Genomic DNA, 26,186 nt, shown 5'->3' with positions numbered 1-26,186 from the left:
ATATTTGCCCAAACTTTCAGAGAAGTGAAGCACAGTGTTGGAAATAACAAAGTGGTGAAGTTTAAAATGCAATGCGGCTTTTCCGTGGCACACATCAGGGAGATGGCTGTGAATTACTTCACATGGATATCGATGAGGTTCGATGATAAACTCACACACAGGCAACGTTTCAGTTGATGGCTTTATTCCTGCTGGTGTTAATACTTTGTTCAGTGGGCCAGGCCCACACAGTAAAGACACTACAGACCGATAAACGAGTCGAACAAACAAATACACTCTTTCAAACATTACAACATAGTCATACATTTCTAAATTAGACATATATTCTCTGAGAAGCATGTTGATAAAATTCTGTTGAAATGCCCATTTCTGTTAGATGAAAGTGTTACTCTGCTTCCTCTGATTGGGACTAGAATTCAGTATTTTCTATTTAAAAAGTGCAGCTTGTAAGAAAACACATTTAATATTGTAATTATAGAGCAACCAATCACTGGGTTGACATAAATGTCCATAGCATTTTTAAATTTTGCTATTAGAGTACTCCCACAAGTGTCCCTGCGACCCAGCTTAAACACACGACCCACTGAAGGATATTTCAAATGCCCTCAGTTCACTTTAAAGTAACCTCCTCACTCCTAAATGTCGTTTTAAAAACAAAGCAGTGAATTAGTTATGTTTTTCCTCTCTCTGGCGACGGAGGAAGGTCTCTGTATAATCATTAACCTGCTGATGTGAAGCTGGGCCTCTGCCGTGTGAGTGACCCCTGCGGGAAAACGTGAGGAGCTGGACTGACGCCAGACAGACACATTTAACTTGATTCTCACTGACAGTACAGAAGATTTCATTGCCTTGAACATTACTTTCTGGGATTATTTCACCTGAGAATATGACTAAAAGTTTCAAATAGCCCCCTGATCCTCTCCTTTCTCCTCCCACACACTCTCTCTCTCTCTATTCTGCCACCAGCTTCCTCAGCCGCTGCACCACCTCCTCCGCGCTGGCCCACGGGACCGTGACCGCCTTGAACTCCCCGGGCATGGCTTCGTGGGTCTCCGTGATCAGCCGGTGCATGGGGAAGTCCCGCCTCGGGAAAGCCACGTCCCGTGGTCCGAGGGAAAGGGCCGGGCAGAAGTCGTTGGCTCCGTCCCCCACGTAGAAGACCCTCTGGTACGGACGGCCCCTCTCCTGCGTCCTGCGGGCCACATAGTCCCTCACCACCACCTGCTTGCACATGTTGTCCGGGCAGCGCGGGCAGTCGTGGGAGTGGAAGGGCCGCATCACCAGCCGGCCGTCTTTGTTGAAGGTGGCCGGGTTGGTGAAGATCCGGTGGAAGAGCTGGCGGACCCCGGCGCGCCTGAGCCAGGACTCGATGAAGAAGGTGTTGGCGTCGGACACGAGCACCACCTCAAAGTCCTGCTGGGACCTGGTGCGGAGGAACTGGAAGAGTGTGAGCATGCCGGGGGTGGCCGGTAGCTTCTCCATGACATTGCGCATGTCGCTCTCGGTGACGCCCTGCTCCGCCAGGTAGGCCAGCACCCGCTGCATGTACTCGTTGTAACGACCGGGCTGGTAGGTGTCCTTCAGCCAGCCCGGGAGGTGCTGCCCCGGGGCGGTCTGCACCACCATGTCGTCGCTGGTTTCATCCACGATGGTCTCATCAAAGTCAAAGAAGATGAGGAAGCGCTTGTTGGAGGAGATGTGGGCCGACTGGGAGGCCATGATCTCTGAGCGTCTGGACCCGGGGGGCTCCCCCTCGCCTGGGGGATGGGCTGGAACATAACAGCAGTTGAAGAATGAATCCCCCATGATTGACTATGCCACACCTCTTACTGTTGCCAAGTGGCATCAACTCTCCACTCCTGCTCTCCCACTCTCCAGCATCCCACGCAAGGCAGCCCACAGTGAGGAGGATGGCTTTCTGGGAAACATCAGTGCATACACAGACGAAGAATGTGGGTAAAAACAGAATCAAATATAGACTTATGTTAAAGACGCGGTGGTTTGATTATCATCTAAATAAAAAGGGTGTGAAAAAGACCCAGAGAGAGAGAGGAAGAGAGCAAAGCAGCCAGGTGAGCAGCACTTTCAAACCAGAGGAGGCAGCATCCACCTGCCCACGGCGCTCTGAAGAAAAGCGAAGGATTTTCTGTAAAGGTGAGCAGTGAGGAGGAAGAAGAAGAGGGCTTGGGAGTCATCCTGCTGTAAGCAAAGGTGAACATTATACAAACATGATTCCTGCATGCAAATCCTACAAGCAAGCCAAATGTATCAGCTGCACATCACACGGACGAGCAGGACAGCGTCGCGTCAGCGTCGCTACAAGCCTGCATACCTTTGGATGAAGGTGATGTCAGCAGCGAGTGTCCGCCGTCCTCACGTGTTTCCCTGATCCCCACCGGACACCGTCAGGCTGGTTATGTCTGCATACGGGGGGGGGGAGAAAAGCCCACAAAAATGCTGAATCGCACCAGACAGCATCGTGCCTAACCAGCCCAGCAACTCAAAGTCCTGTACTTTAGAAACCATCAGGTCAGGTCAGAGAAGTTTATTCCTGCACCGACTCACACTACACAAGGCAGATAGAAATGTTCAACACCCATAATGGGTTTAAATCTGAGCAAAATAAAACTGTCAGCCTACTACCGAGTTTGCTAAACCTGCTTTTTCAAAAACAACAACAACAGCAGCAGCAGCAGCAGAGAGCCTGCGCGCGTTAAACGCAGCTTGAACTCTTTCGAATTGGAATAAATTCTTGCAAAAGTATATTACTGTGGCACCGGCGCTGGTTCCGATCCCGGTCGATGTGAACTGGTTCCGATCCGGTCTCACGGAGAGTAGAGACAGAGTTGCGCCGGCCGGCCGGTGGGACGCGCACTTTTATGTCACAGTCAAAACCACCGGAGCTCGAGGACGTGACCGCGCCTACAAGACCGCCCGCCCATTTAATAACAGCCTCCTGAGCGCGTTCACGACACTCTGAAGAGGGAGAAGAGGGAGGGAGAGCAACGTGGGAGGAAAGGAAGGAAGGAAGAAAGAAAGAAAGAACGCTAGACAGTAAATACTCTGTTTTCCATCCACAGAGAGTGTCAGGTTCTGCTCTGGTCTCACTTCCACAAGTTAATAATCTGCGTCTCAAGGCACATTGCAAAACCCATATGAACTGTAGCCACAGTTTTCCCCTCCTCTGTGGAACATTTGCAAGCGTGAGACTCTGGAGAGAATAAACACTTCTGGTTCTAGCAGCCCAGAGGGGATCAAGGTACAGTCTGAGTCTGGGGCAAAACAAAACAAAGTGCAGGGCAGTAAACACGCATTTGAATGATCCCGAGCTAACATGCTGGTGATGCTGTTGCAGCTGGCCTGATGCAGAAAGGTTCCTTTGACTGCAGTTAAAGACAGTGCAAAAATATATTTCACATAGCTTTCGGGTGCTTATTACCGTCCCGACAGGCTAAACTTATGGCTAAAAACAGCCTCCCTCAAGTGGAAAACAGTGGAAAAACACTCCCTGTGCTCTCAAACGGCACATGACCTTTGACCTCCATGTGCTGTGAGGGAGCAGCAGGAAACGGGGATAAAGTTGCACCTCATCTGAGAGGCTGATTGGAATAAAATGAATGAAGCATGCCAAAAGTGATACTTCATTTCAGAGAGTGAAACAATGCTGAGTTTCAAATTATTAACTACAGTGAGACATTAGCGGCACAGCGAGGGAGTTTATGTCGCCTGCTTGTTTCTCTCACAGGCAAAGTGGTTCAGATAAAACCTTTCGAACACGCCGATTAATGAGCCGCAGAGCAGCGAACGCTCGCCCGACAAACACGGCGTGAAGCCCCCCACCCCTCTTCTCCTTATCTGCCTGCTGACAGACGCCTCCCTCCTCTACACCACAAGGCGTAATGACTAACAGCTGGGGTGGCTGACTATTTTCAAACCCAAATGGGAATGGAGATGTACAGACGGTGTGTTATTATCTCCTCTGCTCGTGAAGTGAGCCTCGGTACCTGACCACCCACTCACCATCGGTGAGTCACTCTTCTCTGCCCATCGGCCCGCTCAGCTACCTCACAGGATTGTGTGACTCATTGGTGCGCCACTTTAAAACCACCTATGGTGTTAGAGGGCACACATTTTAAGGGGTATTTCAGTAACAGTAAATGTCTTAATGTGCCCTTAGAGGAGACGCACTCGGTTAATGGACGAATAAAGCCGGTGGAGTTTGACAAATGGATATCCGGGAAATTCTGTACACAACGCGGTTTGCCCATATGCAACTTCATCTAAAGTTATGATAGGCGTTTAGATGAAAACAATGAAGGTGTATGTTACTCAACCAGGGGCTAACCGTCTGAGGTCACTGTTGGTCAAACCCACTGCATGACTCTCTGAGGTCATCTCCAACAACAAACATGAACTCTACTTACAAAAAGACCTGCTGAAAGACACATTTTTGCAATGGGTCACATGGAAAGAACAGGAAGTGGTTAGAAAGAAGAGGACCTAAAACATTTCTCGTCGAATAAAAGCCTCAAAAAAAGTGAGCTACTGAACCTCACGTGTCATGTGTAGCCAGCAGCTGTGGTGTCATTAGAGGCACTTTGCCAAGAACCCAGTGACCTTAAAAGAGCAGCACCCGAGCTAATAAAGTCTGCGCAGTTGCAAACAATCTACTGGAATTTGGACGTTTTTCAGGAAATCTTGGTGTGAAAGCTGAAACTGAACCCATCGACCTGCTATCAGCAGCATGTTGTGCGCAGTCCTTGGCCTGCATTTCAGGTGTAATCACCTGTCCTTCGTTAGGAAGCAGCATCTGAAGATAAAGACGAACACAAATATGTGATAATCATGGCTACTTGTTTTTACTTCTTAAAGTTAGCAGTCAGTTAAATGTACATTATCAAAAAAAGGCCCAACTTTTTCACTTCTCCCCAATCGCCAGATAACATACAAAAAAAAAGGACAAACCAGGACATTATAAAGCTGCACATTTTGTACCAGATACAATAATAAAATACGAATTGCTACATTAAGTGGTTAAAAATACAAAGGGGAAAAAAAGTATATTGATTTTTTTTTTAAAACATCTTTAAAGAACATACAATGTTATTTTTCTTAACTAGCCAAGAATTTTAGTAGAAAGTGCATTCTATATAACAAAGAAAGGAGGAGGAGAATCATTCAGCAAACTGAAAAAAGACAGAACAGGACATGACATGAGATAAAAACTCCATGAACAAACAGAAAAATGTATTTCACACATAGCTTGGAGGGGCTGGTGGAAAGTTGCCAAAGCAGGAGGAGCATTGCTTTCACTTTGAGGGGAGGTCCATACTGGAGCAAAAGTTTAATTCTTTGAGAAAATAAGAAATTAAATTTATGCACGTTACTAAAAGAAATGTCCTTCGTTTGCTATGGTCCCTTCCACACTACCCGTCTCCACCCGGGATTCTCCTCCTTTCCTTGCCTAAAAACATCCACTCAAAGTAATCACCTCCACCCTTTCCCATGCAGCCATAACTGCACTCTGTTCCACAATGCATTGTCAGTCCCTCCCTTCCCCCGTCCCTGCGCCTCACCCACGCAGCAGTAAAGTGCAGAGAATACACACAAATGAAAGGCTTAACAAACAGACAAACAAACCAAAAAAAAAAAAAAAAACACAAAAAACAAAGACAAAGATCCGTACTGCAAAATGCTGAAGCACAGCAGCGAACCCGAGGGGGCAGGATGATAAGCAAATAATGCAGCGATATTAAGACCTACAGAAATGTCAGGATAATTGCATGTCGCAAATCAATTGAAAAAAACAAGGCTGGGACTTCCTAAACTACTGAGCTTAACCACTTCAGACTAAACTCTGTTCAAGCAGTAGAAAGAAGATCATGTTAAATATACTGCTATCCATCTCAGGTATCCCCAAATATACATACTGGGGCACACTGTGTAAAAGCAGCTTTTGGTACAAGAGCACTGGGGACAACCAGACAGACTGGTTAAAAACTAATGCACGCACGCACACACACACACACACACAGACAGACACACAGACACACACACACACACAAAGCTCAATGTTGCTCCTAAACACACATCTGCTAGCAGTCAGACGGGGTGAAGAGCGAACAATCAGGCAATCAAAAACATTCACACTTTCAGCTATTACATTGAGAAATGTAACGTCTTGCGCTGACTTGATCACGTGTTTGCTTATCTATACAAGAATTCCAAGTATTAGAAGTTGTATGACCACTGCCTTTCATCCTGACATTTCCTATCATGTGCTAACAACAGCATATCTACACTGCAGAGCCGTTCATTAGCTTAAAACTGAGCACATTATCAGAGAACATAAAGGAAAACATCAGAACGATTCGTCAGCCGTCATTCTGCGTAGGCAACATTCAACAGGTTGAGACATGCGTTTTGCCTGTGTGGATCAAAGTGTGTCAGTATGATGAGAATCAAAAAAAAAACAAAAACAAAAAATCCCAAAGCTTTACGACGACACCCCACACCAAACCATGGAATATAGGCTAAGAGGAATATGCATAATTGTCTGTTAAGAACTGTGATGAAAAAAAAGGTCCCAGGTGTGTGTACTGTGTGTGTCATATGACCTTTAACATGGTAACCCGTATCATTTAGACAGCAGCGAAAGAAGGTGGGGTAAATCCTGATGGGGCCGTGTGTGGGGCCCCTCACAGTGGCAGTATTTGACAGTCGTGTTATCTAAAAGCGTCTGTTGACCAACAGTACTAAGAGCTGAGGTTGCACTGATCACAGCAGGTAAATCAGTGACCATATGGTCTTTTGTTTGTGTGTGTGTGTGTGTGTGTGTGTGTGCTTGAGCAAGAGTGAGAATGAGTGTGCCTGTGGCATGTCCTGCATAACTTGAGATCCCCCCATCACAAAATCTTTAGTCAAAACTCAGATCAACTGTAGAAAAGCCAGTCTGTCAAGACGTGTTCTGTATGACATAATACGTTGTTATTTTGAAATATTACACTTCTGAAAAGCAAAATTAAGAAATATTTCATGTACTGGAATGGAAAGCACCATTTAACCATGTTATGAATCTAGAATATGTCTAGATTCAACTAACCATTTACAAAACCTTTTTGTTTTTTCCAATGTCCTTTACAAAAATTCCTCTCCGCCTTTTCACTGCAACCTATGGCACTGTGTCACTACTGCTGTTGCCCTTCTGACAGAATGCCTTAGTCTTAGGTTAAGGCTCAGAAGAGGACCAGTTACAACATTCATTCAATGTTTCTGTGTGTGTGTGTGTGTGTGTGTGTGTGTGTGTGTGGAGGAGGTGGGGGGCAAAGGTTCTGCAGTACAACTAGCAGGACAGGTTGAGTATTGCTCTGGGGAGGACCAGCACAAAAAGCATAAGTCCTGACCAATATGCAACCGTAAGTCAACTTGACGTGAAGAGGAAAGTTCAATGACACTGATATCTGATGATCCACGTAGCCCAGGTGATACATAAGTTGATTTCCATCAGCAGCTTTTGATGAAATGGAGATATTTTACACCCATCAATGTACAGACAGAGAACTCACACAGAGATCATTTTGTGTAGCTTTCCTTAGAAAATGTTCAAGAAAAAAAATCTAGAAGTTGTAAAATCTTTGTCAGTTGACCAGGGTATTTAAGTAGGGTTTCTTACTTAAATAACAGGTGCACAAAGGGTCTATCAGTCTGGTGTATGTTTAGCTTGACTTATTTCAATCTGTTTGAGAGGAGCACCCTTACATCAGGGGTCTAGCAACTGAGAAACTGAGGCAGGACCATGAGAAGAGGAGAAAGAAGGCGCAGTTTGGTGCGGGCCTGCAGAACGGGAGCACAGTTCAGTGGTGCTGTGGGGCCCCGGGGCCCTTGTCAGGGGGAGCCATGTGATGCAGGTAGCTGTTGTCCTCATGCCCACAGTGGTTTAAGGGCTCACTCTTGAAAAGGGCCGGGGGTGGGGGCAGGTGGGAGACTGGGGGCACGGCCAGGTGGTGGTGGGGGTGAGGCGGGGCGTGTTGAGGTGTGTTTGAAAGGTGTTGCTGGGTTGTTGGAGCATGGGGATGATGGTGAGAGGTGGTTGAGTGGAGCGTCACGTGGGAGAATGTGTGTCCCATAGGGCCTCGTGGAGGCATGGGGCCTGCTGTCGGACTGAGACCCAGGGGTGCTGATGTGGTGGCTGGGGTGACGGCTGAAGGACCGGGGCCAGGTGGGGAAGAAGACGAGGAGGAGAAGGTGTTGGCAAAGATTCGGACAGGCACAGGCGGGCCACTGGTCTGCAGAACCACGGGGCTGGTGACCCGGAAACACTTCTCTTTGTGTGCTTTGAGCATGTTGGAGAAGCGGAAGCGCTGGCCGCACACCTCGCAGGGATAGGGCTTCTCCCCAGTATGGGTGCGGCGGTGGCGCTTCATATTGGGGCGGCTGGTGAAGCTCTTCCCGCAAATCTCACAAATGAAAGGCTTCTCTCCTGCACAGATTCAGAAAATAAAAGATTGATGTGTGGAGAAGACAGAGACTGTGTCAATTAACAAAAACACTGGAGCTACTTAGAGAAAATAATATGATGCATCAGAGTCAAATCCTTTGTTGTTGAAGGTGATGGTTACAAAATTTAAAATAATCAATTGATTAAAGCTCTCCAAAAGACAAAGTTAACTTTGTCTCCCTTTGAACATTTCTCTCTACAGAAAGCAATGGTTCTCTTTTAAAAATGCTAATAAGTTGCCATCTTGAATTAAGGGTCTTTGCTGTCAACCCACCCACTCCGCAGGAAGCTATTACAATTCACACTTTGAGGAGACGAGATGTGAAAGTGAACAACAGCAGCTCCGTTGGAATGCCGCTCTCATTAACCTCCCTCCATGGAGCCACTGAATGTGCCTGCTACCTCCCACACAGCCATCTATTAACAGGCTGCTGAAGAGCTCTGTGAATGCCTTATACGGGCACATTATGTGTGAAGCTCCTCCAAACCACCTGAATATCTAAAAGGTGACAGCTAATGTGCTTGTCTCCTGTAACTGTTAAATCACGCTCACAAGAAATCCTGAAAAATCTGTGTGCACTGAACCAAACTTTGGGAGTTTGTGTTTAACATGTGTGCTGCCTATTACAGGCCACGGCTGGGTGTGGCTCCTCCTGCAGGAGGCTAAATTGGATGCCAGCGGCAGGGAGAGGAGAGGGTAGCGTAATTACACATCACAAATAGAACCGTGAGGGCCAACGGAGAGCACTGTGTCCACCCACAAGAGACAGGGCTGGAGGGAAAAAAATAAAATGAAACAGTGAAGTACGTACAGGGTGCACTGCTCAGTGTGGCCTTAGCAATAGCAGTGCAGCAGGGACAGAAAATCAGAGCCATGTAATACAGCATGTGTCTGGGTAGTCATTATAAGCCGCAATATATGCAAGTCTCTTCTTTGATGCAGAACATCCCTCTCATTACAAAAACTGGGCGAAGTCTCGCCGGCTACCACTATAATGTTCATCTTGGAAACATCCCATGTCTTTCCTTTTTTAGGGAGTTTATGGTGACTGGCAGACTGAGTCCAGAAATGTTGTTGTTCAGCAAAGTTTTCATCTCAGAACATTTCAGAGCTTTAATGTATCTGAAAACTGCAACAAGCTAACAGAATAAAAACATTAAAAACTGATAACACCAACTTCAAAAATGTATTTTTCCAGTGCGCAGGATTTAAATGAACAAAAAGCTCTTTATTCACTTTTTGGATTCTTATTCACATGTAGCTAAATAACTGAAGATCAAGCACAGTAGACTCATTAAAGATAAAACAGTAAGCTCTTTGTATGATTTGTTTTGCCATGCACTAACACAACTTGTTGAGTCATATTGTTGTTCTTTGTAATAATATAGATGCTTGAAAAGAATTGTGCGCAGACTGATGCCAGAAAGGCCAGACGCCTGACCCAAAAACAGAAAGGCTCAGCCGAGCTCAGCTGTCTACTTATTTTTTGTTTTAGCCAACACGGGGTTGTATTGAATGGAGAGTCCACCCTGATAGTTCCTGGGCCATTGTGAGCTACAGTCTTTGGAAGAGGAACAGGAGCAGTAGCCCTGGAACTAAATTTGAACCTAGCCCTTAGTTCCTCCAGTAAGCTATATGGATCAAGTTCATAGTTTGATACTAAGAATCCCACTTTGATGATAAGGGCTTTAGAACTAGCGGTAGCAGTCAAAGAGCAGGTTAAGTTCCTCACTTCTGAAGTTCCTCTGGGCCAAAATGGCCTTAACGACAGACCCTATGAACACTGCTGTAACTGCTCTGTTTGCAAGAAAATGGATGCCCCTTAAATAGAGGCAAACTTGTCACTGCTCACCTGTGTGTGTTTTCATGTGCTCGTCAAAATACTGTTTCATGTTGAAGTCTTTGCCACACCATTGGCACATGAACTGCTTGTGTCCGATGTGAATGCTCATGTGGGAGCGCAGCTGGTACTTGTACTGGAACCGCTCGTCACAGTTCTACAGTTCAACAGAGACAACAGAGGCATTCAGATACACACACATCAGGTCAGTACACAGGCAGGCACACAAAAAAACTCTGAATATTTTACAGGCTACACTTTGTGTACTTGCTAACTTGCTGAAAATGTTTCCTTTCACGAAGGGAAACAGATGATATTTATATCCATGTAGTTTCTACTTACAGATACACTGCTGCTGTTCTAAAACATCTGTACATGGAAAGTTTTTACTTCTCACGTGTACATGAGAAACCAGTTTACTTGCACAAGTCCAGTTAGGAAAGTGAGTGTTTCATATCGTATTAGTTAGATTTAATTACTAATTACCCAGCTTAGGATAATCACATACACGACAAAGAAACCCGGTTTCTTCAGAAGTCTAGCTGCGTTAAAAGATTTCTCTTAATCCGTTAACCTGATACAAAGAGAGGTGTCTCATTTGCATGTGCATGACCTGAATAAATGAGGTTCCTGCAACAAACCAATAATAACCCAAATATTAGGGTGTATGTAACCACTCTACATGTTTGTATTATGAGGCTTTGTCAGTCAGGTGTTTTCCTACAGTGTGATATTTATAATCTCAATGGCACCACCTGGCTAAATAAATATCTATGGGAAAGAAAATCTAGCAGTTTCCATATGGCACCACAGAGTAAGACCACTGAGAAGAAAAGCCTACACATTGCATACAGCCTTAATAAGCTTATAATCACATGTTACAGTGTAGGATGACTTCGAACATTTAATTAGGGCAGCTCCACCCATACACACATGTTCCCTGTGTGCCGTCCGTTCAAGCATCTGGACATTAAAAGGCCTTGGGTTTGGAGTAAAGCACCCCATCTGTCAAATTCTTCTGAATTAGTCAGAACAGGGATCTGATAATCAACTGCATCTAACCCTGTTAAGCCTGGAAATCCTGACACACAACGTGACAGACAGGTTGGTTAAAGCCCCAAAACACTGAACATTCACTTCTACATTTATGTAATGTTCCAGTTAATTGGTGAATGCGGTCTTTGTGGGGTTTGCTAATGTTTGACAGGGTCCACCTTTAGCTTCTCTGTACAGCTCAGATGACGCAACTGTCCAGCGAATATTCACAGTAAATCAGGATGACACCCCGCCAAAAGACACCAACTGAATATAACTGACTATTTTGGGCTGCTCACAAACCACACAGCACAGATGCTGCTATGCTCACACTAATGAGTGAAAACTACTTTGAGGCTCCTGAGGCACACAAGGGCAAACCCAACAAAACTGTAACCTTCAGTCGCTGCACTCGCTCACTGAGTGCAGCACAAAAAATTAACATGAGAAAAGACGAGTGAGAAAAATAAAATTTTGGTGTGTGTGTGTGTATGTGTTCATGACAGACAGTATTTACTGCGCACCATGGCTCCAGTATGCAAACATTATATAGGATCTGACATATTTTCCCAAGGGTATTTTAAGCAGTAAAGTACATCAAACCATGACTGCCTGAAAGAAAAAAACTCATCGTTCGACTGTGGAATTTAAGCCGCTTAGAAAAATGCATAATGTCTGGTTGGGAAACTGTCATGGTGAGGAGACTCAGTCCTACGTCTCCTATGTAACATGATGTGAACTTTCACATGGCAACACACACTTCAACAGCAGCAGCAGCATGTGAAAGGGTGATGGAGGAAATGTTGGAGGACAACACAAACAGCTCCTAACTCCTTTCAGTTTTAAAGTTCCTTTTAGGGATTAGACTGTAATGTGTGTGTGTGGAGCAGATTATGAACACAAAATGTGTCCGTCATCTCAGTCAAGGACAACGTGCCTACAGATCAACAAACCTCACAAACCTCACCGGTTTCAATTGTTTTTCCTTGAAGGTTTCTAAGTCCAAAAACATTTTTTTGTCTGTGCAGTGTCGGTCGGTCTTCTGTCGGTCAACGGACACAATCAATACAAGCAAAAACCCAGAACCTGATGAGTGACCCCTCATGGATGCAGGTGAGATACATCAGGTGACTCTCAACTAGCTCGAGACCCAATCTGGATGGAGCAGATCACACCTAAACAGGGACACAGTGGGTGAATCTTACCTCACAACGGAAGGGCTTCTCTCCAGAGTGCTGGAGTGAGTGAACTTTTAAAGACATGCTGCGTTTAAACGACTTCCCGCATGTCTCACAGGTAAATGGCATGTCCTTAGTGTGAGCTGGGATTGGGGGAAGAGAAGGATGAGAGGGAGAGAGACACAGAGGTCACTAACATTAAACATAAAAACGCGATGATCCTACAAAAACAAGACAGAGAAGAGAAATGTCTGTCATTACTGTGGTTCAGTGAGACTGAACTGAGAGCTGAGTGATGGCTCACAACCCGAGTACGTGTTATTAGTGATGCACAAACTGTTGGAAAAAACAAAGGCCCCCACTTACCAACCATGTGCTTACGGACGTGTGCCATAGTGTAGAACTTCTTCTCACAGATTTCACACGAGAACTTCTTTTCGGCATAGCCGTGCACAATCTTAATGTGCTCATGCAGTGACCACAGCTTCTTAAAAGACTTGTTGCAGGAGACACACTGAGGGACAAACACACGTTGGGGAATTAAAAACAAAACAGCACAGATTATGATTAAGGTTGTTGTTGCTAATAAATATCATGAGTATCTAAATCTGATGGCTGCGAGATGGTTCTCATGTGTTAAAAATGTTTCGTTATACTTCAGCTCCCCCTGCTGGGGAAAAAAATCACAATGGGTCTAATTTCCTGATTGTTCTCGGGGTATCTGACGATCATTGCAGCCGAGATGCATGAGAAAAGAAAAACAAATTTCATCAACACAAATTCCTGATGAACTCACCACTCTCTCGCTGACAGAGAGGCCAGATAAACCATATAAATTAGAAAACAGCTTATTCAACTTCTTTCAAGTCAGAATGCAGTTAAGTTAAATTAAAAGGTATCAGCTTTGCACATTTTAACCGTGTAGATTTCTTACATTTTTCTATGCAAAACTGCACAAATTCTCAACTGGATTCAAGTTCTTTTTTCTTGGCTGCTTGACTTGACTGGCCAGTTGTACTGGCAGTTTTCTTGCAGGCTGCAGGGCATGCAGCAGCAAGGAATATTCACAGCTTCACCCCTCCTCCCCCCTCCCTGCTACCAACATGTAAAACACCAAAACCAAAGCATTTAATAAGAAGCACAGAAAGATTATTTTTTAAAAAAGACTTTTTTATGTCTTCCACATGCCTAGTGGCAATTGCTAGCCAAGCTGTCATGTGAGCCTGGCCCCCCACCCCCACCACACACACACACACGAGTGTCTCTTTTTCAGTACCATAAAAGTGTTGAAGCACCATCTCCCATCTCAGCTGTGAAATCTGGATCTCTGTCAGAGCCTCACTTGTGCTTTTTACACAGATGTTCATGACAGAATTTACACTGTGCCATTATGTTCTTTTTAGCCAGTTTTTTAAATAACCTTGCTGTACTGAGGGATTCATTTTGTATCCTCCCTTTCATTGCTTCTTTTCTGAATTGTTTTGGCATGTTCCTTTATCTTCACGATATCTTTTTCACCAGGAAACTACCTAACCAGTCATCACACCTTTCCACATACAGGTGTGTTGATCCTACTACCTGCGTTATACACACTGTATTGAAGCAACACTTGCAAGTCACTTTGGATACATTCAGACTGCAGCCTTTGTGTTCAATTCAAATGTAGTTCTTAGACTTAGCCAAAATTTTAATTATGGCTTTTTGTAGTGCAATTTCTGCTACCTCTGTATGTGTGTATGTGTGTGTGTGTGTGTGTGTGTGAGACAGAGAGAGACCAAGTCGGAGCCAGCAGCGGTAGGATCGTGACTTGAATAGCTTCAGACAAACTGATTTACTACAAAATTTTAACTACAACTATTTTTATCTATTGTCAACACCTTTCAACAACATTCAGCTGCAAGACACTCAGGCGAGTGTGTGACATAAAGGTTGAATGAGTTCTTACATCACTATTCATATTGCGGTCGTATTGTAAAAAAATTCAGACCAGTATCTGATTTAGAGGCAAATATGAGAGTCAGATTTGAGTCACTTGTGCCTGCAGTGTGAATGCAGCCTTAGTCTCAACAGAAGTCATCAAAGATGAAAACACTTTCCTCCCCAAACCAACTGAAGATGCAAATCAAGTTCAGCAAAATGGGGCTAAATTAAGCTATTCAAAACAGCCATATGACCCTTGGGCATTAATATACTGAATCAGCTTTGTTAGTTTTAGAGAAGTACACCCAAAACTGAACCCACTTATGAAACCATCAAAGACAGCAGATGATAATATATTCTTTTAACATTTTTTTTCTTCATGTTAGCAATTTGAGAAGGCCTGTGTGAGAAATGGTCCAAATTCACAAATCATCTATTAACATGAATAACTTTTAAATTTTAAATGTTGTCAATTATTTAAAACTTAAAACATCATTCATAATATTATTTTGGAGTATTCTCACTCTAACTTAGTGAGATGACAAATTTATACACGTTACTTTACCTCTACAATCTCTTTATTGCCAGTTTTTGAATATAACAGGAAATACAATAGCTATCGGTAGGTTTTAAATATTGACTCCACTCAGTAGGCAAAAAGAAAGAAAAAGAAAATTGCTGCACTTAGTTAAACCATAAAAGTACCCTAAAAAGAATCTAAGAGTAAATGGTTCAGCATAACTTCTTAATTTACCTAGTTATATAAAGATGTTATCAAATAATGTGGTGAACTCTGGGGATAAACTCCTCTGCCATTCAGAGTAAAATGTAAGTTTGCCAGAGGAATTACAGAGGTGTGATATGAGAGTATAGCGTCTCGCCTTACCTGGATGTTCTTTTCACAGTCAGTCTGCTGGTGTAAGGCCAGCTCACTCTCCAGGACAAACTTCTTGCCACACTTGTCGCAAATCTGCATTCGCCTGTGTGTGACGTTCATGTGCTTCTCCAAATACCAGCGCGTGTTGAACACTCGGGGGCACTTTTCACACGCCAGCATCTCCTTCTCCTCCACCTCTGCTTTCCCCCCTGCAGACGATGGGGCTGACCTGGCAGACCTGCGCTTGCTCTTTGGAGGCTCCATGCGCTTCCGCCGGCCCCTGGTGGTCATTCCTGCAGTGGCTGTGCTCAGAGCTGTTCTCAGGCTTTTCCTCCGTGGCTGGCTGGCAGCTGCTGTGCTACTAGCACCCCGACGGCCCCTCTTTGACCTTGTTCGTTGACTCTCAATCTCATCCTCCTCATCCTCTTCTTCCTCTTCTTCATCAGGGCTCTCCTCTTCCTCCTCCTCTTCTTCCTCCTCCTCATCGTCGTCGTCGTTGTCATCATCATCATCGCTGCCAGCTCTCTCAGAGTCATCAGCTGTGGTGCCAGTTTTGTTGTCCCCCTTGGACACGTGAAGTGTCTGGTTGTTCAGGTTAACCTCGACAATGATCTGTTCACGATTGAAGCTCTCGGTCTCCCCATCCTCCTCCTCCTCCTCCTCACCCTCCTCTTCCTCATCGTCGTCATCATCTTCAGTGTCGTCAGAGGTGCCGTTATTGCCAGCCTGGGATCCCTGCGTCCCCACCTCTTTCCCTGCTCCTCCCTCTCTGAAATACTGCTGATGTTGCTGTTGAGTCACATGTTGAGTGGGCACCTGACCAATGTTCTGGTCTCCCACGCATGTTTTGGCTGCCATTTTATTGTCCACTAGCACAGAATAAGGCTTACCACCAACCTCCCTCTTATAAAGCTTGCCTGTCAGATCCAGATCTGGGTTAGGGGAATGAAAATAAGACTGGGACACTGGCGCCCTGCGTCCTTCCTCCTGTGACATCCCGCCAAGGCCTGGGACGGACACCTCTTCCTTGAGGCTCTTGCAGGATTTCATGAAGAGGGAGAGGGAATGGAGTTGGTGGAAGCACAAGGCAATGGAAAAGAGAAACTGCTATGGAGCCTATGTAGACTAGCCTACTCTAAAAGGAGGGGCAGGGGATGCACCGCCAATCCCCCACCCTCCTTCTACTGAGGAGACAGGAAGGAGGGGATGAGGTGACAGAGAGTCAACCCGATTCAAAAAGAGCATCCATTGTGTCCAAGGTAGAAAATGCAGTTGGAAAGACATACAATCTGTTCCAAGTTTTGTTTCATATGCTTAAAAATCAGATTGAAAAATCAAATCATTGTCTTTGATGCTGAACATCTGAAACTAAATTTCTCTTGAGTTAGTATATGAGTTATAGGCAGCTGCCAGATTCAGTTTCTCTGAAGGCTGCTGCCCCGCAGGGTGCCAGTGTTTTCAAACTGCAGAGCAGGTAAAGCCGAGCTGAATGCCAGACATGGAACTGCTGTAAGGATTTCTGTGCACTGCTTGAGCCATTTACAGCACATTACCTATGAGATGAGACAGAGAACAGACAGGGAGAAACACACATGAGGTTACTTAGAGTGCTCCCTTGTGTCTCGAGAGTCAGAACTGAAACCAAAGCCATATTGTTGTGTTTTTCAATACTGAGCGGCACATTTGCCCACAGATGTTTCAGTGTTGTGTGTAGGAGTCAAAACCACAGCCTTCACAAATGAATGTCAGTTCAATTTCAAAAGTTTCTAAACGCTTTCAGGCGACAACACCTTACTGTAAAATACAATACAGAGAGGGTTTGCTTTCTGGAGTTACACAATACAACACGACTTGTTAATTTTAGGGCTGAGACAAACAGTTCTTTTCATTCACGATTATTGATAATCAGTAATTCTTTTATAAAAGCCCAAGAAGACATCCTCAAATGTCTTGTTTTGTCCACAACTCAAAGATATTCAATTTACTGTCACAGAGGACTAAAGAAACCAGAAATTTTCACATCTGAGAAGCTGAGATGAGAGAATGTGGGTGACTCAGAGCAACCACTTATTAAAACAGCTGACAATCAATTTAATAGTCGAGAACTGATCAATTAATTGACTAATTGTTGCAGCTCTACTTAATTTAAGAGCATAATTATAACAGAAATAGATAACTATAAATTCCCCCACAATGTAAAATACATAAAAAGATGTAAAACATCTTCCTGGAGATGGTCTGAAAAAGCTTTTCACATGAGCAGAGAACCCTTGAAATTCTTGTCTATAGCTCAGAATAAATTGCAGTGGATGATGCACTTGATGCAAACATTATACTTTACCAACAAAGTGAATCTTGGCTATTAAACAATGACCAACTACTCCAGACAAAAACTTCAGCAGACCATAGTTATGTTTCAGATCTTTCCAGTGTAACGCTTGGTATTTAATAAAAATGATCTTTACTAAAAAACAAGCCCCTCACACCGAACTCCATGGCCAAAGCACTGATTAAACAAAAGATTTTTTTTTTTAAGCAACACAAAAACTTGCACACATGCCTCCCATTGACTGTTACAGAGTATAGTGTAACCACAGCTCAGAAGCTTGTACTGCAAATATAACCACAGGAAACTGTATTTCAACTTTTCAATGAAGCACTAGTTTTAGCACAGTTTAAAAGCTACAGTAAGATTATCACCTTAATGCAAGTCAAAGATGAAAACGACAGTTAACGCAATCGACCTGTTTTCTACTTACTTTTATGGGGTTTGCATGTTCTTGACTTGACATCTATGCTGGGGCTGACAGTTGGTTGACCTCAAACAACCTTACACCCTACTCGCCATAATGAGTGTGCACTAGGGCGGTTTGTTCACTAGAGAACCTCCCTGAGCAAAAAACAAAAGAAAAAAAAGCACATTTCCTTTCTTGGAGACGTCCTCTCCTCTGTCTTCACAAATATCTTAAATTTTATTTCTTTGAACACGCAACGCTTTCCGTCTACAAAGAAAACATCAACAGGTCAATGGGAACTTTCATACTCAAACATCCCCACACCCGACCCATGAAGGTTACTTTGTTCTAGTCTTTAATTTACAGACGTGATTAACATGAAGGGATCTCAGGAGTGCCAGAAAATGGAGCAAGAGAGCATGCAAAGGTGGAGATCTGTGACACGATGAGTCTATAGAGCTATGCAATAACATGATATGCCTGATTATTCTGACAACGATGATAACAACTCGCAAATTGCATTTTTTTCCTTTTAATTTTCCCAGAGTGACATTTTTGCCTAAAATATGTTGTTTTTACTTGTGGTGTTCATTTTTACTACAGTCCTCATAAGTACTTCATTGCTGAGGTTTCAAAATCAACTTGAACTCAAACTTTCAGTTCAAAAAGAAGCTGCTCACAGCCATCAGTAACAAAACCAGGTTTTTGTGTGGCTTACAAGGATATTTATCTCTAACATTTGTCAGCTATGTTCACCGAACAATTTTTGGTACATCTCAGCACCCAATCTGAACTAAAGATCTGGTCAAATGGATTATCAATTAACTGCAATAATCTCTCACAGCAAACCACAAAATAATTTTCCTGTTCCTTTTGTTACATCATCTCACTAGACTGAAATAAAAAGCAAGAACTTACGCCTATCTAAATGAAGATAAATTATGTTTGCCAGGTTTTTATTAAAGTCAAACATACATGAATTTATGTTATACCAGTTTTGCAGGAGAAGTGAGAGCCAATTAAGCAGAATTTGACTATCCAAACATACAGACACACCTGTCTTCCTGCACACGCAGACTGATCCTTTCTGAGAATTGGACAGCAGCTCTGAGAGCATTAAGACCACAAGGGGAGGGCAAGCTCTGCACTGACAGAGCAACTCAACTCACATGGCAGTCTTAGACACAAAGCCTGATAGATTATCCTGCGTCTGGATGACAGAGGAATATAAGTTGCATGAGAAACCACGGCATGAAGCAGACTTAACATGCAGTTTTTTTGAGGGACTGAGAGAACATACATCCGACTTTAAGAATGTATTTAATTTGCTATTCGCATTTTAAAATTTAGCAAAAGTGCTACATTCACTGCTGAAAACTGTCAAAAAAACACAAGCACAAATAAACAAATACACAACGTAGTTATCATTTATATAACCCATACTGAGTAAAATCCTTCCAGTCACTTATCATTATCAACGATGAGTCATTTTGGCAGTTCACTCACAGTGAAATAGTGCAGTCCTTTGATGTGGGAATGGTGTAGAGCACAGACTTCTCAATATCACTGATAATTAGACAACACAATCACCTCAGAAGGTCAAACCTATTGACTGATGGTCATTTGTGACTGTCTTTTTTTAAAGTTTGGACAGCTTTCAAAGATGAACTTTGCACCCTGACGCAAAAAAGAGAGAAAAGTGCATACATGAATGTCTCTCTGACAGCCCATTTAAGTAATCCAAAGCATAACTAATGCACAGCAAAACTTGCCCAGAAATCAAAGTTTATTCAACAATAACCAATTTATAGACGTCCTCAATTGCATTACAGAGACATGATAAGAAACCAAAACTCATTTCATATAGGGTAAGCCACAAAGCCAGTCACATACCGGATGGATGCTACTGTGGCTTAAGATTTGAATGACACAGGATGGGAGCTTTACTGCAAATGCACTATACACTTACATCAACAACATTAACTGGTTCATGTGTTCGGCAAGCGCTTGCCCTGTGACAGTAACGAAGATAAGACCTCTGGAGCAGTCAAAAAGTGTTACGTTCACCTCTTATTATACAGCAGAGCTCCTCAAATCCTCGCTTCCTCTCAAGTCTAAACTTTAATGAGCTTTCCCCTTTGCAGCTCGTGGAGGACTGTGTGAGGGTTCACATTCCTCACTCTGTCCAAACTCATAAGACCTTAACCAGCTCACTGTGTGGTGCACTGCGGGGGTGCTCCATTCCTCTGTAGGCGTTTGGCCCTAAAGCTCATAATCGGGTCATAGAGCAGTAACTAGTGTTGTTGGTCTGGTATAAATCATCTGAGGTGTCATATTTAAGTGTCAGTATTATCTCAGTCCCAGGCTCCGCCATACCAAGTTTCTTTATTGTCCTCAATGCATGGAGAGAGAGAGAGAGAGAGACTGTCAACCTGGACAGCAGTCCACTGATGTTCACTACTGGGTCTGTTGTCCAAATGGAACAGGATGACATGGGAACACTAAACGTGGCTCTTTGTTAAAAATCTGTTTTGAACTGAAAAAAGCATACTGGAAATGACAGTAAAACGAACGGAAGCACTGGGTCACATAAGCTTGCTATTTCGGGCAACCGAGGTTACCAACATAGTACATAATTTTGGGAAGTATGAGGATTTACAATGCCGAAGCTACTTTCGGATCTTACTGAGATACATCTTAATGAAGTCAATCTTAACAGCTACATAACTTGGAGTTAACGCTGCAGTGTGTACGAAGCAAAGAAAGGGTTAAAAGAAAAAAGCAACATTGTCCACCGAACAGCAGTAACACAGTGCAGGCCTGGACAACTTAGGCTACTTAGCAAGCTAGCAATACTCTATAGGTACCAACCTACACACACATGACAAGCTAACTTGGCTACATTAGCTCAAGGTGCAGCCATTAGATATTTCGGTGCAGTTAAAGTTAACGTTACTCAACCTTAAGAACAGCCACATTATCCCACACATGCTACAGTAAATAAAAGTTAGTATTTACTGTCATGCGTTAGCTAACAACAGACAGAGGACTTTCACTTTTTTAACCCAAAACCGTCCAGATTGGGGCTAGTTAGCTTAAAGCTAACAGCAACGTCAGATATTTAGCATTAACGTTACACGTAATTTTGATATTGCACTTTGAAGGGGAAAGCGTGACAGTCATCGGTCCCGTATGAAGCTAGAGGGAAATCCGATGTCATGCTTTGTAATCAATATGTCTTTCTTGTCGTGCAAGATGAAAAGCGCCGCTTCCCTAACAAAACCCCGACTGCTGTACTGACAAACCCACTCAACTAGACACTGTCACAAAGTCAGTGCTAGCTCAGCTCACGGGCAAGACTTCACGGCAGCTCCGGCCACCGGCTACCGGCGACCTGCGTATGCTTTTCCTAGCCGCTGCCACGCTTGTCATACACGTAGGTGCATAAAATTAAGTTCTACAGCAACATTTTGTAGTCGTTTTGCTGGCTTACCTCCGTCGAGTGCGACGTCCCTCTTGCGTTCGTGCAATCAGAGTTGCACAGATTCGGGTTTGCTCGCTCTCCCTCTACATTCGCGGATGTGCATTTAAGGAAGGCAATGCCAATGACCCCTTTGTGCAAAATGAGGGTTAATATGTGCTGATGTGCGTTACGGGCTGCGGAGATAGCTGTGTGCGCACCGGTGTCTCAAGCCCCGCTACGTGGCCCGGCCAAGCTCTCGCGCATACCACCGCCGTCCCGCGCTCATCCCAGGCACTCAGGCCGCTGTCTGGGCAGGCGCGCGGCGGCGTGTCTGGGTCTGGATTCTTTTCGTCTCCCCTCCAAACCAGACAGGGCACAGCGCGCGCACACGCGTCGCGCTGAAATCCTTGATTGATGAAATAATAACGTGACCCCGAGGACCGTTTTAGCCTCTCAAAGGAAAAATACTGAGAGTAATGAATTTATTCTGTTTTCATCATTAAATCTTGCTCTTAATATTAGGACATCTTTTCAATTTTATGAGCTTGAGGTTGAGTTTTTTTTAGCATTTAGTTTATTTTAGTTTTTTGTTTTTGTTTGGATTCACAAGGTATTCAAGTGAATTATTTTGCGTATTTCCCCATTTGTTTCTATGAATACTGCCAATAAAAAGTGACCAAATCCCATATTTAAGCGCCGTAATATTTTTCTTAAAAGACAAATAACATCGGATAACGATTTTGAAATGGATAATCGATACAAATATAAAATACAGTGATCCTCATCTCAATCGCCATCTAAAATTAATTTCTTTTTAACTATGGTATGATCCAATTATTGAACTGCATGAGAACATAATTATAAGTACTCAATAATTAGTGATAGAAATTTTGATTTCTTCAAACTATCACTCTGTCATCACAAATCATCATAATGGAGCAACTGTAAGGGAAGCAACAATGAACAGTGCAACTGATTGCTCCTCTTATGCAGTATTTTTTAACAGGGCGACACAATTATGATGCACCCTCCTGTGGTGAGTATTATGACTACACTCAATAAAGAAACACTGTACGTTTGCCTCAGGCCTTCAACAGGCCTGACCACTGGGAGGTAGGAAGACACTTTTATTTAGTCGAGCCTTTTCTGAAACACATTGCTAACATTTTTTCCATACAACCTAAAGACACAGCGACAACTGTAAAGAATGAAGCACTGTCCTCTACCGCCCGAGAGGCACTTTCCCATTTATTGGGGGTGTCAATATTATTCATGAGGAAATAATTTGCTAGAAAGCAGGTATATTCCAGACATTTAATTCCTCAAGCGAGTCAGAACAGACAGAATTTAAATCAAATGAATAAATCATCTCTAGTCAGTGAATCCAAAGGGGAGCCTTTCATAACAGATTTGACTACACGTGGTTACACAATTTAATGAAACTTTGCAGCACAACAATAAGAGTAATGGCATTTATCATTCACAACATGTCATCTGCTCTTTCAAAGGAATCACAATTTTTCTTTGATGTTAAAATGACTGTTTCTTTCCGCAGTGCTTAGAATCAAACAATGTAGCAAAGATAAATCTTTAGAGAATTTACTGCATTGTCAATTCTTTTTAAAACAAAGTACTATATATAGGCTACCCTTCACTTCCTCACACATAGGTGGACGTCATAAATGTATCCATCACAGACCGCTCACTTTGTCTCCCACCATGCTGCTATCAGCAGAACCCAGTCCAGAGTTGGTTAGAGAAAGAGTGGGAGGAATGTGTGTGAAGTTGGGAGTCCTTTGCTGAATCCTCCAACCACCCCTTCCATGGCCCTTGCAATAGCTGGTGACAGCAAGAGCGGGGGTAGACATGAGGCGAGATGTTATCACTGTGGCAACTGGAGCAATGTGCCCTGTCCTGAGGGCAGGTAAGTGACGTTGCGGGAGCGGGAGAGCTGGAAAGCGATGTCCTCAGCTGCCTCCAGCTTACGAAGCTCTACCAGACCATCGCCGGCCTCCATCAGGGAGTTGGCGATGAGCAGGGCAGCCTGGGAGTCTCCCTCGGCTGAAATGATGGCTGCCTGCTTCTGTTGCTCTGCCTGAAAGGATAAGAAGAAAATTTTGTGAGCCAGCTTAATTCACACCTTCCACATTTTTCCCAGTAGGGATTACATACAAACTTTCTGAATGCACACATGGCACAGGGATTGAAAAATGAACGTCTGTTAACAATACCTTTTCTACAACGAAACGGGCCCTCTCTGCCTCCTGCTGAGCCACCTGCTTCATCTCAACAGCCTCTGTGAATTCCTTGCCAAAGGTTAAGTGTGTCTGGAAAAAAGAAAAAAAAAAACAAAACACAATATAATTAATTCTCCAGACATAAAACATAATGTGAACATTGTTGCAAAACTGCCAACAGCTTCATACCAGGGAAACGTCATCCAAGATGAGGCCGAAGGTGGCGGCTCTTTCCGTAAGGTCCTCACTAACCTGCCGAGACACAAGCTCTCTCTGGGTGATGAGCTCACCTGCATCAAACCGAGCCTTTAGAAAAAGGGAGACAGACGCATGCATGTGATTATGAATTATAACAAAAACGTTCCTCCTTTAATTCCTAAGTACTGTTATTCGCTGATACTCACCACTACAGACTTTAAAACCTCTGTGGTGATAGATGGCAGCACCCTCTCATCATAGTCTTCACCAATACTGGTGAAGATGCGTGGCAACTGGCCAGTCACTGGCCGGAAGAGGATACGCAATGTGATGTTTACATTCTGCAGATCTGTTGTGGGAATGATTCAAATGTAACCGTTACTGCACATCATAACACACAAGTGAAAGAAAACATTGTTTCAATGACCAAAACTAGGTAATGTTTGCAGTTTGTAAACATATACTGCGTTGTTACACTAGGATGTTAGTTAATGTCAGCTTATTTTTCTCCCTAGCAAACAGCTAGAAAATGTAGCATTTCCAAAAAGCTAGCTGCATCCTCAGAGAATCCATACAACCAACTCAGATTTAAAAGACTGATGTATAATAACTGATGTACCTTTGCTGCCTGTGATGACAGGCACGTTGCGTGGACGGGAACGACAATCAAAGATGATGGGTTTCTGAACCCACGGAATCAGGAAGTGGGTCCCTTCACCAACAACAGCGTCTTGCACTCCTCTGAACCGATCAAATATCACAGCTCGGTGCCCTGCATCAACTGTAGAACAGAGGACTGTTAGTCTTCCTGCCAAAGGGTTTGTGTGTACAGTATACAGGCTTACAAAGTATATGGTTCCTTTCAGCTCTGAAAAATTTTTTGAGAAATTTTTTTAATCCATGGCAGTGTTCTCCTAACCTGTGACATAAATGCCTGATTGGTTTAAATGAAGTACATTGCTGAAAAGCTGCACAGTCCTACATGCACAACCGTTATTATTTTCAGAGCTCAAAGTGATGGCTTCACATTGCCTCTTTCTGAAGAGAATCTGTCACTTTCAAAATCTGCAATGAATTTCTCTAATCTACATTTTAAGTGATATTATATTTATTTGAAGAACTTTTCCAAATATTAAAAGTTTTCTTCAGTTACTTAGGCTTTGTCTATATGCATGTACTTACTAAAGATAAGTAAACAGCTGTAATATCATAATTGCTCAATTAGTAGTCTTTATTTGGACACTTCATGATTTCTCAGACTTCCTACCGGCTTTAGTGTTCTCATCAAGGACATAAATCACTTGTAAGACAAGGTGAAATTGACCAGTTTTAAATAGCCACCACAATTCCTGAAGTTATGTGTAGTTAGCTGACCACTCACCATTGAAAAGTGCCGAGTTCACAACGCCTCCACCAATGGCGAGGGCCAGCCCCAGCTTCCCAATGGACTCAAACAGCTTGGCCATGACAGCAATCTGCAGGCAGTTACAGTAGGTTAAGAGGTTAATACAACTGGAACACGTCACCAACATCAGTCCTACACAGTGCAAACCATCTGAGTGCTTGTGACGGCACTTGGCAAGCCAGATGAAATCCCTTCCAAGCTCTAACAGTTGGCCTTGATGCTGGAAGACGCCAAGGCTGTGGGTGTTAGCTAACTTAGCTCTCCAGTTAGCATTAGCTTATCAGCTAGCTGAGAAACCTGGTAAGCCAAGCAAAAAAAGCCAAGCACTGTAGCTTATCGTTTACGACAAGTAAAATATTGTACGTACATCGTTACATATACAACAAGGCAATATTAAAGCTTGTGGCAGTCACGTCCAAACAGCACGCCGGCTTGCCGTACGCATGTTATCCCATACTGATGGGCATGCCAAGTGGTTGCTCGTGCTCGCCCTACTAAAAACTTGGGACATAACGCAATTTACAGACAACAAATAAAAAACGTCTCCAGTTTGAGGTTTGACTATTGCTACACACACGTCTGGCTATACAATTCTACATTTTTATTATGACGAAACACGCTGCAGTTCATAACTCACCTCAGTTCTGCTCAGATGTCTATGACCTCCACCGGACACGACGTACAACACATGAAATATCTGCGAAACAGAGCCTGCGCACTGTACGTATCAACGTAACCTCTGATTGGTCAAAAGACGATCCTCTTCTTCACCGTCTTGAGTCAAAGTAGTTCAATGTAAA

General features: G+C 43.6%; 3 protein-coding genes across 5 annotated transcripts; all 3 read right to left on the bottom strand.

Moving 5' to 3' along the window:
- Positions 1–167: 167 nt before the first annotated feature.
- phospho1 (phosphoethanolamine/phosphocholine phosphatase 1) lies at positions 168–3,767 on the bottom strand. 2 transcript variants are annotated; one of them, XM_046415079.1, is made up of 3 exons: positions 2,770–3,767; positions 2,333–2,420; positions 168–1,918 (listed from the first exon to the last, which is right to left on the bottom strand). In XM_046415079.1, the coding sequence occupies exon 3, from the start codon at positions 1,804–1,806 to the stop codon at positions 952–954; it is 855 nt and encodes a 284-aa protein (XP_046271035.1). In that variant the 5' UTR covers positions 1,807–1,918; positions 2,333–2,420; positions 2,770–3,767; the 3' UTR covers positions 168–951. The 2 variants fall into 2 exon arrangements, with proteins under 2 accessions (XP_046271035.1, XP_046271037.1); XM_046415081.1 differs by having other exon boundaries at positions 168–1,769.
- Positions 3,768–4,835: 1,068 nt separating this feature from the next.
- Positions 4,836–22,009, bottom strand: znf652 (zinc finger protein 652). 2 transcript variants are annotated; one of them, XM_046415078.1, is made up of 7 exons: positions 21,577–22,009; positions 18,108–18,238; positions 15,358–16,901; positions 12,918–13,065; positions 12,579–12,694; positions 10,351–10,495; positions 4,836–8,479 (listed from the first exon to the last, which is right to left on the bottom strand). In XM_046415078.1, the coding sequence occupies exons 3-7, from the start codon at positions 16,396–16,398 to the stop codon at positions 7,854–7,856; spliced, it is 2,076 nt and encodes a 691-aa protein (XP_046271034.1). In that variant the 5' UTR covers positions 16,399–16,901; positions 18,108–18,238; positions 21,577–22,009; the 3' UTR covers positions 4,836–7,853. The 2 variants fall into 2 exon arrangements, with proteins under 2 accessions (XP_046271034.1, XP_046271033.1); XM_046415077.1 differs by lacking the exon at positions 18,108–18,238.
- Positions 22,010–22,846: 837 nt separating this feature from the next.
- phb (prohibitin) lies at positions 22,847–26,175 on the bottom strand. The gene is made up of 7 exons (XM_046416208.1): positions 26,024–26,175; positions 25,363–25,456; positions 24,601–24,762; positions 24,188–24,330; positions 23,973–24,089; positions 23,778–23,873; positions 22,847–23,641 (listed from the first exon to the last, which is right to left on the bottom strand). Exons 2-7 carry the CDS (start codon positions 25,445–25,447, stop codon positions 23,429–23,431), a joined length of 816 nt encoding a protein of 271 aa, XP_046272164.1. The 5' UTR covers positions 25,448–25,456; positions 26,024–26,175; the 3' UTR covers positions 22,847–23,428.
- Between the last annotated feature and the right edge of the window lie 11 nt (positions 26,176–26,186).

The sequence above is a fragment of the Scatophagus argus genome, chromosome 16, assembly GCF_020382885.2.
Source record: "Scatophagus argus isolate fScaArg1 chromosome 16, fScaArg1.pri, whole genome shotgun sequence".
Taxonomy (NCBI): domain Eukaryota; kingdom Metazoa; phylum Chordata; class Actinopteri; family Scatophagidae; genus Scatophagus; species Scatophagus argus.
The sequence above is the reverse complement of the archived record's forward strand: the minus strand, read 5'-3'. Positions and strand labels throughout refer to the sequence as shown.